The 18,150-nt window shown below is 38.7% G+C and overlaps 1 protein-coding gene across 1 annotated transcript; it reads left to right on the top strand.

Moving 5' to 3' along the window:
- The first annotated feature begins 4,082 nt into the window (after positions 1-4,082).
- LOC136236884 (RNA/RNP complex-1-interacting phosphatase-like) lies at positions 4,083-16,996 on the top strand. Its single transcript, XM_066027115.1, has 7 exons — positions 4,083-4,213; positions 14,269-14,368; positions 15,893-15,972; positions 16,025-16,068; positions 16,491-16,548; positions 16,596-16,642; positions 16,908-16,996. The coding sequence occupies exons 1-7, from the start codon at positions 4,083-4,085 to the stop codon at positions 16,994-16,996; spliced, it is 549 nt and encodes a 182-aa protein (XP_065883187.1).
- The last annotated feature ends 1,154 nt before the right edge of the window (positions 16,997-18,150 follow it).

Genomic DNA, 18,150 nt, shown 5'->3' with positions numbered 1-18,150 from the left:
TTGTAAGAAATAAATTGAAACACAAGTGACTGATCTGGTAACTGAGGTGAATGAACAAATTAATTAATTAACCTCTGAATGGGGGTAGGTTATGTACATGTATAGTCAGGCGTCACCCACCCCTCGTAAAAAGTAAGGGCCTGGTGAAATAAAGATACTAAATTGTTTCTGCTGCCTAGATTCCGCAGTAGCCAATTAGTGAGTGCCAATGAGATTCACAGAGAAATAACCTTGGCAACACAATGCCTTTGTTCGAATTGAAGGGCAATCATCTGACGTAACAAGCAGTTATGTGTGCTGTCTAATTGAATTCTTTTGAAATGATTTGATATTTGTATTTCACCAGACCCTTATACTCTTTGTGGCGGCACCAGACTACTACATGTACTCCAGCTTGCACTGGATTTCTTTATACAGGGATGACAAGTAGATCGGCCTTATTTGGCATGTCCATTCACCACATTAGTATACTGTTATGAGCTAAGAAGGTCTATGAAAAGAGTTTAGCCAGCCCTTTTCCAGTGCTACTGAGGTTAATTAACTGAGCTGGGATGACCATAGAAGAATAAGCCAAGATTACAATGAAGTCAGCTTATTATTTCAAATAAAAGTACGTGATCTCACATACCAGAGTATGTTCATTTTACACTGATGTTTGCAATTAACTATCTATAGTTTGAAGTGTGGAGAAAACCATTTTTGGGGATCTACTGGACCAATTGATCTCTCCAGACCACAGATGGCATTTTATTTTACAGTTTGTCCGTGTATATTGTAGATTTGATACCCCTTTTACCAAGAGTCCATAATAAAATATGGACTCTTGTTTTACCTTATACCGATATAGTTGCACATCAACATACATGGACCACCTGAATTACACCTCTTGTTGTTTACAGTGGAATCTACAGCAACTGCCCTGATTGAGTATATACTGCAACAATCAATATACTCTAATAGAGCAGTCAAAGATTATAATAGCAATCACACTATACCCTTGATTCCATGCAAGCTTGAACTTGTAGTGTATTGTGCCATATGTTGTGTATAGCCAGTTAACAGAACATTTACCATGCATAAAAGCCTATAATTGCAGCAATTTCTTGCTCCTATAAACTTACAAGAATTCCATCTCTCTAGTTGGAATTCTTGTATGTAGCCTAGATACCTAGATCTGTATAGTATATACTACTGTATAATACTGTGTTGGTGAGACTGGAGATTAATCTGTATATTTGTATACTGTACCGGCTATAGGCACTCCAGCCTTTTAAGCTTACACACCAGCAGTCCTCATAGCTGGAGAGCTTCCAAAAGATATACCGGTATATACTTGTGTTCATACATTGAGTACAACAATTGACGACCTAATTGTTGAACTGAGCTTGATAAGTAATCCAATATGGTGTTGATTTGTAATATAACCTGTAGCTATGTATTAGCATATTTTGGTTGCTATACATAACGTTATGTCCATCCAAACTTGGTAATGAATATTTCGATAATGAATCGTACTCTAGAGATGGCATTCCCTGTAGCTGGACAGCTGGAGTGCAACACTGTAACACTGAGTTAAAAAAAAAACTAGACATGAATAGCTAACTAATAAATTAGCTAAATCAGTTTTATCTGTGCTTTTATATTGTTGTAAAAATAAAATGTATCAGTGATTAACCAGTGATCCGGCAGGCCCTACAAGCATCTGTGATGCCTTCTCAAACTGAAATGAGTGAAAAGAGGCTTTGCACAGTAATAAATAAATAAATACACTTGATTGTAATTTAGCACCTGTGCATTGTGATTTAGCTACACAATATAATAATGAAAGTTTTTTTGTTAACATTATCATGTGTGTTAATTTGTATGTCACATTCTGGTTGTACTTTCTTTGCCATGTTTGTACTGTGTATTCTGCACGTTTGTAATTGTGAGTTGTAAGATCCTACTCGTGATGGTAATGGCGGGCGCCGCCTGACATCGGTACGCCCGCCCACTGGTGCATCACGTGTTGGTATTGCGCTGTAGTTTGACTGACTGGTTTTTCCCTTTTTCGTACATCCAAGGTGTTCGTATCAACTCATGGATAGACCAAAGTTATGGATCCCCAACGGGTGAGTGAGTGGTTTGATTTAGTGACGCTTTATTTATAATATTAGCTACTGATTTATTATTATTTTTGGCTGGAGTATATGTACTGTAACAAAATATTTGGTCCGGGTGCATAAACGGTCCGGCCGGACCGCATATGTTTGACATAAATGGTCCGGCCGGACCAGCTATGACAACAAAAATAGTCCTACCCTAGCAAAACTGGTCCGGGTTATAAATGTCAATGCTAAAGCTAAGCCATACACTCGTCGGCACTAGCTAGCTACTTGTGATTAGCAATACTGCAGTGACAAAATAATACTTATTACCTAACTCAGCTACTACCAACTTAACCAAAGTGAAAGTCTGGAGACAGTTCGTCCTCAGCAGTTAGCGAATAGATCTACTGGTGGAGTAGCTACGACCATCTTCGCATTGTACCTCCACAAAGTTAAAGACAGTTGCTGAAGAAGTTGGCGCCTAGCAAATTATATAATTGCTGTATAAACTACGTACTAGCCATACCAAATGCCCCATCCTGGATCCGCCATTGATTACTGTAAACGGTTTCAGTCGCGTCTCTTTCACAGAGGGTAGCCTTTCTCCTTTTGTTTTGTCTTGATGATTACTGCAATGGAGAGGTATAGGTATCGGCATTCCACATGCAAGCAAGGAAGGCAATGCAAATAGGAGTTTCTATTTAGATTATTATAGTCTGTACGAGATGATTAAGTTTGCTGCATGTAGAAAATCTGGTATGTCCTTGAGAGAATGTAACAATATTATAGTTGTTGATGTCAAAATTTTGTACAGGTGACTTGAGCGACTTGGTCGCAAATAAAATATCTTGGATCTCAAAGATATACATTACAGGTAGGAGTCTGAGTTCAAGTAGCCTGGGTTTATAATAGGTATCATAGTTGTTTAAAATGTATTTTGTCACTCGATACTGAATACGCTCAAAGTGCATAATATCCTTAGGATTGCCATAACTGTGAGCATGCAGTAAGTGAGGTGCATGGGGACAAACTATAATTAGCTATAATTATAGTATACAAATTTGTTTTAGCTGATGGAAAGTGATTGGAACAAAATGTATGCTGTATCAGTCCCAATGATTTGCATGCTTTGAATATTATAAAATTGTAATGATTGGTCCACTTCAAGTCACTGGAGAGCATCACTCCTAATTTATAAGTCTTTTTGGGTCCCATGACACTCTACTTCACGAGCTACTTCAGTAGTATAGAAATAAGATATCTATAGTGTTGGAAGTAGATTTGAAGGGAACATAATCGTAGTATACATTTAGTGAAGTTGAGCATTAAATTAGATTAGAAAGAGAAGCGGACTGATAATAAATGGAGTCTACTCTAAATGCAAAGAAATGCAGTTTGGGTCTAATATATAGCACCAGCCAAAGTAGCTATCAAAGTTTTTTTTTACAAAATAACATGCTTTATTGAAACCGTTCATTCTCCTTGATCATTGACTGTTCTATTAGAGTTATTGATCAATTGATTATCTAATATAATATAGAGTGTCAGTCAGTTTTTATATGCCAGCATTTTCAGGAACTACGTCGTGAGCAAGGATTTAATATGATAGCTATCTATAACTTACGCTGCAAAATTCACGCCAGCATAACTAGCGGGTGCATGCATGGCAGACTGGAGGCGGACCATTTATGTTCAGCCCGGACCATTTATGCACAGGCATGGGTGGTCCGGGGGGACCAGTTATGTAAGCACAAGTGGTCCGGCCGGACCATTTGTGACAGCATAAATGGTCCGCCCAGACCTTATATGCCCGGACCATTGGTGCGTTGACAGTACATGCAGTAGTAGCAGTACAGTAGTACTCTATAGTAGGGTGTAAGAAGGTGGGTTCTACTGAGAGAGTGAGAACAGACTGATGGCGCATGGGTCATTTTACACAACAATTCTGTAATAAATACTAATAATGCACCTATCAAAGTTTTTCCCCACTACTATATGAAGACGTGGGGATTAGAGTTCCCCACTACCTGGGGCCGTTTTCCATGCCGAATCCCCACTTATCCCCCAATATCCCCTAGTGAAAGACCACGGGAATATAGCAAGACCACAACTCCCGTGACCAGAAGGTAAGTAACACTAAAGTGCTTTTCAGTGTTCATGCTTGGCTTGGACTCAACTTGTCTTTTGCTTTTGCACGTGATCTAGTAGACAAACATGTGAGCCTTGCTGGAATAAAGCGGAAGAGGTACTCATGGCATGTCCATGTTTGAAAGAAAAGACTGAGAGTGTTAAAGCTCAACAAGATATCAGCTCAGTTTGACCAAATACCTGGGGCAAGGTTAGCAGTCCATTCCCCCGCTAATCCCCACCTCTGCCTGTGTTCATGGTAGTGGGGTAAAACATTGATAGGTACATAATCTTGATGCATTGTTTGGTGTTGTAAAGCAATATTACTTTATTTGGTAGCTTTTTGCTGATCTGATTGAGATACTCTAATAGAGAGTAGTCACTGAGTCAACAGCAGTCTTCCTCTGACACAAGATAGAGTCTCAGAATATTGTCTTGTTTGCTTTTTGGCTTGTAGATCTCAGTGACTTGGAAGCTGACTGCTGAGAATTCTAATAGGGTATTTTGATCGTTTAAGAATTCATCAAAAATCTGTCAAAAAGGTATTTGAAAACCAACTATTGTCACTCTCCAGAGGCGGATCCAGGATTTTTCAAGAGGGGTTCTCTGAGCTGGGTGGAGGGTAACACACATAAAGTTCACATAATTATTCAACTCAGCACATCCAGCCTATATACGGCTATACGTAGCATTCGTAGATAAAATGTGTCCTTAGGCAAATTTTAACAAGCACAATGTGTGTATCTAGCTATAACTAGCTGGAACCTACACTGCTGTTTGTGCAGCTAATTGCTATATAGAGCATTTTCAACACGTGATCTTCATTACGTAATTTAAAGTTTCGCCTACGCATCCACCATATTGGTGAACCACTTTACTGGTGAATCGTGTAATAGTTCGCTCAGTGTATTGTGTTTACAGTATTCTACTGGTGTTAAAGAGAACTCATACTAGAAGTGGAAGAGAAGTACACCTCTGGCAATTCTTTACAAGGTTGATCAGTAACTGCACGAAGGGGCGGACTAAAATAGATTCTCAACTGAATAGAGCCGTTTGACAGGGAATTTCTCTTAAAGGCTATCCCGGACAAGTTTCGTTACTCTGTTTGCTGTTGTTACTAAAGGTATTGGCTACTGGCCGGAGTACCGCCCAGCATTTGACTCAGCAGATCCACTGTAGCTGAGTTCGAGCTACAGTGTGAATGGTTCAGGTTCAGCCTAGCAGTATTACCTAAAAGTGTAGCATTCATTGCAAGATCTGTGAAAGACACCTCCCAGAGTCTTCCTTTCAGCAATCCCACTTGCAATATGTACACTGAGTATTTCCTAGGTGGCAGCTGGCTACATATACAATGGACCAAAGAATCATATAGCATCATAGTTAAGCTTTCTATCATGGAACAATTAGTAATAACATTTACAAAGACATATACAGAGTTCATATCTCACTAAAAATCGAGGTGATGAGACTGAATATGTTAAAGTTGTCTTTACGTTTGATGACTTATTACAGTGGTCCTTCCTTTATATGCCCATATCTGAACTGTAGAAATGACAGTTTTGTCAGAGTAAGTGAGCATTATATTAGACTAATTGAACAGTTCTGTACAGAAATGAGTGAGCTTCAATTTCATTTCAATTATCTGAACATACTCTGGGTTCGGATAGTAGATGGGTCACTATACTAATCGTCTCTGTCCCTCAGATGTATACAAATGTAAAAACTTACAAAACCAAACATAAAATAATCATACACTACATGCAAGAACTTCGTGAAAATTATAATTTTGGGTGATCCACTTCACAACTGTGAAATGGTGAGTCTCAGTGGTGGTTAATACAATAAACCTTTCTGACATGATTGTCATAACTGTGGCTTATCCAGTGTACGTAGATGTGAGACATTCATGTAGTGCTGATGGGACACATGGACAGACATGACAACATTTAATCAGAAGTGATCGATTCCCCTCATGTGTGTAGTACTGCTTACGTCATTAAATTGCAGATACTGGTTTCCTGGTAAACAGTGCATGGAGTCCAAGAATATGGCTGTTTTTCTATAACAAAACAACAACAAATCTTACAAACGACACAAACACGTGGACTGATCCATCTGTTGTTAACAATAAAAATAAAAATACATATAGATTTTCTGGACATCTACTATCTAGTCTACTACTCTAATTTTGTAGTTGATCATAACACTTGAGTTTGCATGCATCTTCATGCAACTCTGTTTGTTTGTGTGCAACACTTGCCATGGAGAAACAACTCAAGTACTATATCTGTAAATTGTCCAATAAGACAAAGAGTCTAGTCATACCATCACGGCATAGCTATCAAGAACAGAATACATGTGGCACTCAGTAAAATCCAGCTTATTGAGATTTGCATTTGCTGGGCATACTTCAGCAGTCATAATTACTTTTGCCTTACTTTCATGTTAGTTCTGACAACCCAAGCCTATCCAACACCTAGTAAGCCATACTAAGTGCTGTACCTGGGTGTTGTTATTGCTGGGCAGCAACCTAAAATGGGCACAACATACAGGTATCAGCATGATCACTGCAAAGGCAGATTCAGTAATGGGTCTTTTACAATGTAACATAACAAAATGTCAGGTTTTTAGCAGTTAAATGCTGTTATAATACATGTGTTCATCCCATTCCTGTATACAGGCTGGTCTCCATACTATGAACAAAATATTTACAAACTAGAGATGGTGCAGAGGCCAACAAAGTTGTTGCGCTGAACAGCTGCAATATAACAAACGTACAGTAGCTAGCTAGTGCCCCCCTTATGCGGAAATGTTGAACAGCCTTACCCATCCCACAAGGGGATGTCACTCCAATAGGCACTGTACTACGATCTGCGACCACGGTCAAAACTAAAGGTCAATGAACAAGGCTGATTTTTCACGAAGAACAACGGTCAAACTGTTTTCTCAGCACGGTCAAAGCTTCGCGAATAAGTAGTACACGAAAATATAGTGAAAATAAATGGAACCAGGTCAGTAGTCAAGAGAAATTTTCGATGAAAGTTAACGGTCAAAATCGAAAATCGATCTTGACCGGCTTTGACCCCGGTCGCAGATCGTAGTACAGTGTCTATTGGAGTGACACCCCCTTGATCCCAGTCCTTTGACATTGAGCCACTACACACTGGAATGATCACTCTTGTCAGGGATACCAAGAAACGGGTGTCTAACACGAGAAATTCCCTCGAGATTCTTTATAAAGAACGGCTTCTTTCAGCTCAATCCCGGCGCCTTTCGTGCTTATTAATCACCCTCCTAGCCTCTAAAGCACTGCCAAAGATGCAATTTTCTTCCACAGCAACCATGACTTCTCTCCACTGCCAGAAAAATACTGTAAACACACTATACTGAGTGAACTATTATACGGTTCACCAGTGCTTGGTTCACCAGTATGGCGGACGCGTAGGCGATATTTGAAGTTACGTAATGTAGATCACGTGTTGAAAATGCTTTATACTACGCTATTGTAGACTTATAGCTTACTACATACGCAACTTCCTGGCACACAGTAGTCACGACGAATGATGAAGCAATTGTTCATCACACCATAGATTTTCGATCACACTTCTTGCTTGCCGTCACCCTCGCAGAAGTGGCACCAAAATTGAACCTTGTGCAAGTGCGAGTGAAGTTGGTCTTCCTGACCAAGTTGAAGAACTACTGAAGTAGCTAACTCCTGTGTCACTTTGTAATTCATACTGTCAAGTGCGGGGACTTGCATTCTGTGTCTTCTGTCGACGTCTCAAGAACAGCCGAGTGATATCATGTGCCCACATTGACCAAAGGTGGAGTCAGGTGTATACCACAAAAGAAAAGTAACAGCAGTAAAACACTCTTTTAGAACAAATCAGACGTACCTTCACAACAATATCAGTGATTACAAACGCCATTGCTCCCTTGCAGCTGCCAGCTCTTCTATGCACAGTAACAGACACCTCAACTCTCACGCATTACGCATGAGGCACACTCATTGGATTGTTGTCTCACGCATGGTTTTCCATCTCACGCATTATAATTCCTGGAAAATTAAGCTCTAATGTATTTAATTTCACTTCAAACCTCTTGGCAAAGCGCTAAACAGTGCTCTGATGGCTAAAAATGGAGTTATAACTGAAAATAGCCAAAGGAAGTTGCAAATTTTGCAATTTTAACAGGAATATTTCCTACTAAGGCAAGACCAGTCATGTTACAACCAGTCCCCCCAAAATCGGTCCCCCCGGACCAGTTGCAGCAACCATACTTGGTCCCCCCAGACTACTTGTAGCACTGCAACTTGTCCCCCCCGGACAACTTACGCCGCCACAGCTGGTCCCCCTCTGCCATAAGTGGTCCCCCACTGGCTTTATAATAGACTCAATCATAGATCTTTGAGAAGGCATAGGGCTAGGCACAAAGTGCCCCACTGTGCCGACCCTAGCTTCCCGTTCCACTGTGGCCTTCGAGGTGGCCTTATAATTACGTATTATAGTATGCGTTCGTGTTATACAAGATCAAGGTACTCTAATAGAGCAGTCAGTCAATACTTTAATAGAACAGTCACCTAACATCTACAGTTTCATTGGTACATTTTGCCTGCTAAGGTTATCTTGCAAATGAAATGCATGCTATCTTGCGTATTCCATTCTTTAGGTCTATAATAATAATCTGCTGGCATGATTGTCACCCTTGGCAATGTAGTCCACATAAAAAGCAGTTTTCTGAATAGTGTAGGAAATGTCACTGCATGCCATGTGTCCTTGACTAAGGAAATCTAATGTAAATGTCAAATTTCTGAATACATGCAGGAAATCTAACAACACGTCAAATTTTTGGCAGAGGAAATGTACAGACACATGAAATTTCCAATGTTTTAGGAAATGTCACAACATGTGACATTTACGGTATACAGGTTTACTCCAGGTTTGATATAGTAAATTCAACAGGTACATTCCCTGTACATTTCCATGCTGATTTTTGGTCCGGAAATGTCATTTTTTTTTCCCTGTGAATAGGTCATGCATTACTCAAATTTCGCTTCACTGCTTCAGGACTCGTATGACGGTATGTCGTGGAGGGCAGTGCGTTTTGATCAAGACATTGAGCTAGTACTGACTGGGAAGCTGATAGTGGAGATTTCATTGGGGGGACCAGCTGCAGCAGGGCGGACCATCTGCAGCAACTTCATATGGTCCGGCCGGACCACTTGCGGCCGGGGACCATCTGCAGCGTGACAGACCTCACTCCTAAGTAAGCAAATCTCACACATTTCAACCTCAAGTCTCACTCCAAGTGCACTTTCCAGGTTGAGGTCTCTGACAGTAAGCGTGTGTCTTCCGCCATTTGATGAACTTTAAACAATTCATATCACGTGAGCTATCATCACGTGATGCTATATTAAATACTTCAGGACTGCTCTATTAGAGTATATCGATCTTTTGCGATCTGTTGCTTTCCTCCGTGCACTTTCTGTCTTAGATTTCCTGTTCAAGGTTCAACCTGAAGGGGGGGTCTTGAGACCCCAAAGACCTCCCCCCCTGGATCCGCCCCTGCTCTCTAGAACTCAACTTCCCCTTCTTGCATGCTACAACTCATGTGATATCCTGGTCTCCATCCTGGTTTTACTCACATATCTCCTGCCCTTCGTTCTATTCTTGCTCCCGGTTTTACCCACTTCCAACAATATTGGTTAATCAAGCACAAAAGTGCCTTCAGTGTGACCCGAAATGCTTACAATAAGTTGCTATGAAATTATTTTAAAAGGCTATTTTACCTTCATCATACAGTACGATAGTACTGCATAATAGGGACATTGAAGGTGTGGGCATGGCCAGTGATATAATATAATTCAAAAACCTGCCTCGATTTTTCCTCACAACAACATGACAGTATTGGTTGGGTAAAATCAAGCCCAAAAGTGTCTTCAGATTGACCCAAAATGTTCCCGTCAAGTTGCTACAGAATTTTTTAATTTTATCTACTCAACGGAATTTTCTACTGCCTGCCTGCCTGCTAGTCTGGTTCCGCCTGCCCTGTCGCAAAAAGTAAGGGTCTGGTGAAATACAAATGCCAAATCATTTCAAAAGGAATTCAATTAGACAGTGCACGTAATGCTTGTTACATCAGATGATTGTACTTCAATTCGAACAAAAGCATTGTGTTGCCAAGGAGATTTCTGTGTGAACGTCATTGGCACGCATTAATTGGCTACCGCCTAATCTGGGCGGTAGAAATGATTTAGTATTTGTATTTCACCAGACCCTTACTTTTTGTGAAGGGGTGGGCGGCACCAGACTACCTGCCTGCCTGACGTGTCAAGCGTAGCGGAAAACTGGATACAGCTACAGCCTTAATTCTTTCGCAGAAACATTTCTATTTCGCTTAAGAAAAAACCTTTGGTATATTGATAAACATACAATGCTTGCTCTATTGTCTTACCTTTTATCCTTCTTTACCATGGCCATCAGTCAAGGTTCTACCACTGAGTGTTAATAGACTAAAGTAGGGCTTCCATCTACCAGTGCATATTGCATCAAACTATTCGAATACATGTGGTTGTTGCACCAAACTATTTGAACACATGTTGCTCGCTGGTTTTCAAAGTTGGTTGTTGATATCAATCAGTGAGAACAAATCACGGAGAACTAGCAACATGTAAGTCATTTAGTAACAATGTTAAAACCAAGTTGGGTCATCCAGGTCCCACTTTACAGATTATCTGGGTCTGACCCCGCATGCTAAATTAATTAGTGTAATGGTGTGGACATGTAGTAGCACGTCATAGCGTAGCCCTACTTCTTTTGTGAGCCATACCCACTTATGTAAATTACTGTCTGTAGTAGCCATGCCCATTCATCAGTCCGTAGGTATGTACGAATCCACGTCTATTATTGTCTGCAGGGTTATGTAGAGCCATGCCCACTGATCGGTTGTTATTATATGAGTCATAATCTAGTATAATAGTGCTGTGATTAACTCTTTTAAAATATTGTGACTGATTTTGTGAAAAGCAGGCGATTTTGTGAAAAGCAGGCGATTTTGTGAAAAGCAGGCTATTTAGTGGTCACGAGCTTACAAAAAAACTTCACAAACAAGTATAAGAAAATAATTAGGAATTTTAAATTAGAGTAGGGACATTGTATAGTGCTGCAATAAAAAGTACTGAAACAAGCTGGATCGGAGTAGTACGTAATGTCCAAATATTGTAAAACAATAAGAAGTGAATATCCCTACTGTGCATTGAGTAAAAATTCCTCATTTTTTCTTATACTTGTAGTGTGCTTGCTTGATGTTGGATGACTGATGGACGAATACACATCTTCTGCATAAATGCCATATGGATAGACTGCATTCTATTGGTATGGGCCCATACACTTTGTTTAAATTCTGTGGAAGTTTCTTCTATTGACTGACTGACTGACGGACGGACGGACTGACTGACTGAGACTGACTCTTCAGTAAAACTCAATATTGGCTAAGGGCTACAGGCTTGATTTTTCACTGTTAGACGTTGCTTCAGCTTGATACAGTAGGTGTCTTTTGGCATACCACAGTATGTATAATACCTTTGCCCTCCTTTGTATCCCATTTCTTTTTGCTGGCAAGTTGTTGATTCGTGGTAGCAGACGGACACATTGTTATGTACAACAGAAGTATCACATAGTGACTGGCCTGTGAATGGATACAGGGACACAACATAATATTATATAATTGAATGTACAGACTAAGCCACCTGTGTAATTCCAGACTGTTTGTCAACGTGATACCTGATTGTATCTCCTGTGTATGCATATTATTTGTGTATGTTATACTGTAGCAAGAAAATATTTATCTATCACCTGTAGCTTGTTGATGGTATTGGCCATGGGAATGGATAGTGTCATATTTTACAGTACAGTACACATCCTATGACACTGTACACTATTGAACATCAGTTATATTATTAACCAAGTTGATAACTTAGGGCTTTACAGCTAGGCTGAGCATCCATGTACATCACAAGATCTGCTATTGTGAATTGTCTCTAACTTCCATTCTGGTAGCTGTTCCAGTTTTTCTTACCCCTAGCTCTCTATGGCTTGTCCTTTCTTGAAATTGTGTTTTGGGTCAAAGTTTCTTGATGCCTTGTTAAATGTGAGTGTCAACCAAACACAGTCATTGTTCTTATAAATATACTAGTGTTTTTTAAAAAAAAATGTTAATTTAAAAATGTAGTAGGGATCTATGCAATAAAAAAGTAGTGAAACAAGAGTTGAATGATGGTATTACAGCATAGCCCAGCAGGATATCCCTACTTTGGCACATTTTTCAGTTAACTTTTAAAAGTACTACTTTGTTTAGTATTTTGTTGTAGCACAGCTAGCTACAGTGTAACTTGTGACTGTTCTATTAGAATATCTGTTGTATTAGAGTATCTCAAGTCAGCCGAGAGGTGTGCAGCTAGTTGGACCAATAAGGTGTGAGGTCATCTTGCTTACTGTTAAGTAAATAGCTACATTGCTAAGAGTTGTGGTCTCTGTACTCTTCGCTATTAGATTTTTATTTTGATGAGTGATCCCAATGGCGAGGTTGTAGATATCTAGCTAGTATACCTCTCATGGTAGCGCCGCGACTGAAGTGTTTCTGAAATCCAGCTCTGAAATAATTCTATGGCGTCTAAACAAGCTGCTGAAATAAAGTGCCTCGATATGGTTTCGTTGGATGAAGAAAAGCAGCCTGATTGAAGATAAAACAAAAGACAAGGCGCAGAGGGCCTACACTCGTTGGAACCCCAAAAGGCACATCCCACTGGTGAGTTTGTTATTGTGGCATAAAATGGTGGCCATGGGCTGCTGTGTTTGGCCTCTAGCCTTCAGGCAGTGAGACTAAAATTTGAGTTTTGGCGCTTTTTGTAAATTCTATATTCGGTCACCTGTAAGTGTTTTGTTATATATTATATGGACTTCCGTAAAGGTGACTTTCATCACGTAAGATGTCTCTAGGTTGATTTTAAAGGCGGAATTTTGGGTGGCTAGCAAAATTTTTGGGGCCATCCCTACTTAAACGGTGTGGTATAATCTATTTATTGTTTTGTGCAGGTGGCTGGATTATAGCCATTATGGTGAACCTATCGGAGACACTGGTATAATAGCTTCAAAGACACCGCTCAAAAGAGAATTTTACACTACTAAGACCAGGGAGAGACCACAAGGCATACCACCTTCTCAATAGTAAGTGGTACTTAAGGATTTTAGTAATTTGATAAGCTTGAAGATTTTTATTTCTTTATTCCATAAAAACAATCACATATATGTGTGGCATCAGTGATGGGAGCTGTTGATGTGAGAGGGCATGGTTAGAGTATAGATTTCTGGTAGCTTTGGATTGTTCCTAGAAGCTGTAGCCATTTAAGCTTTTCGGATGTCTCGAAGTTGACCAGAATTAAATTAATAGCATTTTAACTATAGTGTTGATTTATATAGCGGTTGTCAAAAACTTGGAAGAAGTTTGCAGACATTAGCTATTTCTGCAAAATCACCTAGCATGTCCAATACAGAAAACTTAATATCCATTAAGTAATTTTCTACATGTTAAGTAAATCCATGCAAAAACAGCCAAACTGTATAAAAAGGGTGCGGCCTTCAAAAAGCCTGGGTAAAAAAAGTTGTGAAATCAAAGGTGGCGGCCATGAAATGGCTGCAATGATGTGGATGATAATAAATTTTCTTGACACCCATTGAAATGAACCACAGATATTTTTGTAGGTTAGTTTATAAACTTCATATATTGCCAAAATGGTGTCTGTTTTTATAACAAACTTCTTCATTTGTACACAACATTATAAATAGTACAAAAAGTATTTAGAGAAATTAGAGAGGAAGTGACCGGCTACTTTCTTTTAAGAACACAAACTTTGACTGCTCTATTGGAGTATTTTAACTTTTAATGTTCTGTTAGATGTTTTAATTATTACCTCTTTAGCCCACCAACTCCCTTTTCCACCATTTTATAGCAATAGTATGGTCTTTGTCATGATTCATTAATTTTCTGTTGTTTCTAGGTTTACGCCTACCCAACTTGTTGGTGGACTGAAGAAGAATGGACTAAAGTTAGGTCTTGTTGTGGATCTAACCCATACCAGCATATACTATGATCCACGAGTATGTCCATATAAATGTTGCTATCAAGTGTAACGAAATCACACTTATTTTGTATATAGTGTATCTGTTACACCATAGATATTAGAGCTATGACTAAACAGTTGAAGTGTGTGTGAATTAAATGCAGTCATGTCTGGCATGCTGTTCTCCATACGTAAGGCTGTGTAACAGAGCATAGCTGAAAACTAAGCAAAATGGCCAGTAGTATTAAAGTACATGTCCATTGTGCAATTTATGGTATAGCAATATGTTTGGGGCACCATTTTTCCTTTGATATAGCTTATTGGATGAGTTCACAAATGTTGAAAATGGGTGCAAGGAGGAAGTTGGCAAAGGGCAGGATAGTGCCCGGAGTGTGCAGGGGATGTGAGAGGCTAAGCTCTCCAGAAGCTGTGAACATTTTAAAAAGTTTGCATTTAAATTTTCAGTGTACAAAATTGTAGTAATAAATTGGCTATCCTTTCTGAGTATTCTTTATTAAACATGTGTTGTAGGGATCAGTTCAACTGATCTTATTGCACTACTAAACCGAAAAAAATTCAGGCTCAGACTTATTGATGTGACCCAAATGTAAATTGTGAGCCTTTGTTATTAAATACATAGACTGTTACTGTTCAGAAAAACTTGCCTTTGCAGTACCATGCAATGGACATACCCATGCACTAAAATGTTTTGTAAATAACAGCACTTTTTGCATATGGTTACTGTTCTATTAGAGAATCTTGATGTTATGCGAAAGTTGTATTGATGGACATGTCATCCCCTCTGGATCTACCACTGGGATCATTGCAATAAAGAAGAATGCTGACAAGAGAATGCCTAACATGATTATTTAATTCCCTAGTAATAAATTAGCATAAGATAATCAAGTTGCAAACCTCTATTCTTTTAAAGCGTCTTATCAAGAGTTCATAATATATATACTGAGGAGAGTATCCTACTCTCATATACCCCTGTAGAAGGGCGTATCGTGAAGTTATGACGTAGCACTTCTGCGTTCGCCCGTTTTTCTTTGTATAATTAATGATGTCATTAGTTGAACACGGTATCAATTGAACGCGTGCCTAACAACGTTGCGGTTAGCAACTGAATTTTCTCCAGCTCTAAGCGTTTCTCACTGAACTACAATCGTTCCTTCATGGGTTAAGACCACTTCGTACGCGTTTCTTGCTAAGCCATTCGCGAATACTGCTATTCTGAGTGTTGTGAGTGTGAAACGGTGCTAACAATTCTTGCACTTTTATGGCTTCCCAATGCGTCACAAACCTCAACATCTTGTCGTTACATCATAACTTCTCAATACGCCCTTCTACAGGGGTATATGAGAGTAGGATACTCTTTTCAGTATATATATTATGAACTCTTGGTCTTATGTATTTATCCTTATACCAGCTTATGGAAATCCAAACTTTCCTTGTACAAAATGATGTATAGTTTAATTTTTAGCACTACCTACATGTCACTACCTACATGTTTTATGAAGGCCGCACTTGCAGTTTGTGTTATTGTTGGCATTGTTCCTAGGAGTTTGAACAGTTTGGAGTACAACATATTAAAGTGGAGTGTCCTGGGAAGGTTGTGCCAAGCGCAGATGTTTATAAAAAGTGTGTTCTTTAGTTTATTGTTCTGAGTATTTATCCTGCATGTATTTAATAGATTTGCTGGTGTGATAAGAAGCCAATTAGCACTACCTGACCCAGGTAAACTATACAGTGGTTATCTGAACCCCTTGGGACCAGGGGTGGTCCATAAGTCTGAAAAGTCCATATCTTATAAACCTTAAAATAGCATAAAGAGCATTTTAAAATATTCAGTAGTATCAACTACCCTAATAGAACAATCACTACTCTAATAGAGCAGTCATTTCCATAGTTCGGTTAACCGAGAATCCGGGTAAGTGGGGTCTGGATAACTGAGGTTATACATACATTACTATGTATTATGAAAGTACAAGTGTCAGTTTGTATGGCTATAGCCTCAGCCTCTTTCATGATCTTGCAATTAAGGTTTAATGAGAAAATATTAAGCATACAATGATCTAGTATGTATTGTTTCACATTTAGTTCTATATATGCCCGGACATAATTTTGCTGTAGTATTTGGTCAATGTTTTTTTACACAGGTGTAGTGGTAGTACACTGCACTCATGGAGTGAATCGAACTGGATATCTTATTTGCAAGTGAGTAGTTCCTGCACATGTGTTTGTTATCATTTGTATACTGGTAGGTTCTTGATTGACCATTTCAAGTATTCTTCAGATGATGCTATTAAAAGTATGTAACGTGCTAGCTAGTTGTGTGCATACACATACTTGATGTTGTCAGGGGTATGTATTGTAAGCCTTTAAATTCTGCAGCGTCTGGGGTTGCACCTCTATACCTCCCTATAGCTATACATTCATGCTCACCTCCCCAACCTGCATATTCACCTTAGAATTGCCACTACTAACCAGTGGACATTTCATAGGTACATTTGACAAACTTTACATAAATATACTTGTCTTAACTACTTACATACTGTCTCTTTTACTATCTATAGCATTCAGCAAATCAAGAGGTTATAGCATGGAGTACAAGAATTATTTAGATGACCTGCAGGAGTACTGGCAGTGCTCTTGCTTGAGTTAATTATCTAGACATACGGGCTATCTGCATTTTAAGGTTTTGTTTCGGTTTTTATATGTGAGGTTATACTATGTTTGTTGGCTGTAACACTGGCATGCATATTTACAGTTGTTCTAGAATTAATTGTAGAAAGTAGAAGAGTTTAATTGAAAGTTTTGTAGTGAGCACATATATTCTACCATTGTAGTGATTGTCTGGTTACACATGTACTGTGTGTATTCCCTCCATTAAAAATTATTAGTATCTGTCTAAATACATACTGGCCCTTGACATTTATTTAGCTGTACAGAACCGAATTTATAGTTATACTTGCTAACCTTGCACGGTTTGCCTAGATTACTTACATATGGAGTATAACCTATAGCCTTTGGGTATGCTGTATAATTATAGGGATGATAAATTTACAAATGCCACACACTTATTGAATATGATTTTACTCATATATAGCTACTGGTAATTATCTTCCCACGCAACAATTTTGCTTGGTATAAATTAGTGTGGGCTATTGAGTACAGAATATAAATTTGAAACTTTCGGCTTTATTGCATTATAGCTATTATAGATATTGACACCAAACTGAGTTGAAGACAGGTGTCAATATCTATGTGGATCATGTGATGTAACTTGCTGCTTGTTTTTAAATACCTTTCTTTGAGTAACTAGTGATTGATTATGCTGGCATACTTTTTGGCATAATAGGAGATGAAAAACATAAAGCATAATGCTGGCATAATGGAGCATAATTAAGAGCATAATGTGATATTATCGCCCTGACATTGTTATCTATACTTCCATTTCTCCATCAATAAGTATTACTGTCCTCTCAACTCAAGACAACATATTGAATCTTCACATTGTCGAAAGCAACAGAAAACAGAACATTTACAACTGCTTGCTGAGTTAGATCATTTAAACATCTCTAACTACTACACTAGTGTTGTTCCAGTATTAAGAAATCTGTTAGTATAGTATTGGTATTAGTATTTGACCTTGACTTGCAATGATAGTAAAGTACTAGTATTACTTTTGGTATGTAAATTTTCTAAGTAAATGTTTTAAAGTATTCACTCCCAAAATTTGATTTGGTAAAGTATAGGGTACCAAAATTTATAGTAAGTAGTTAGTACCTAACATAATTATATCTAACCAGTTAGTAA

The sequence above is a fragment of the Dysidea avara genome, chromosome 10 (genome assembly GCF_963678975.1).
Source record: "Dysidea avara chromosome 10, odDysAvar1.4, whole genome shotgun sequence".
NCBI lineage: Eukaryota > Metazoa > Porifera > Demospongiae > Dictyoceratida > Dysideidae > Dysidea > Dysidea avara.
This window is presented reverse-complemented; position numbering and strand designations above follow the sequence as displayed.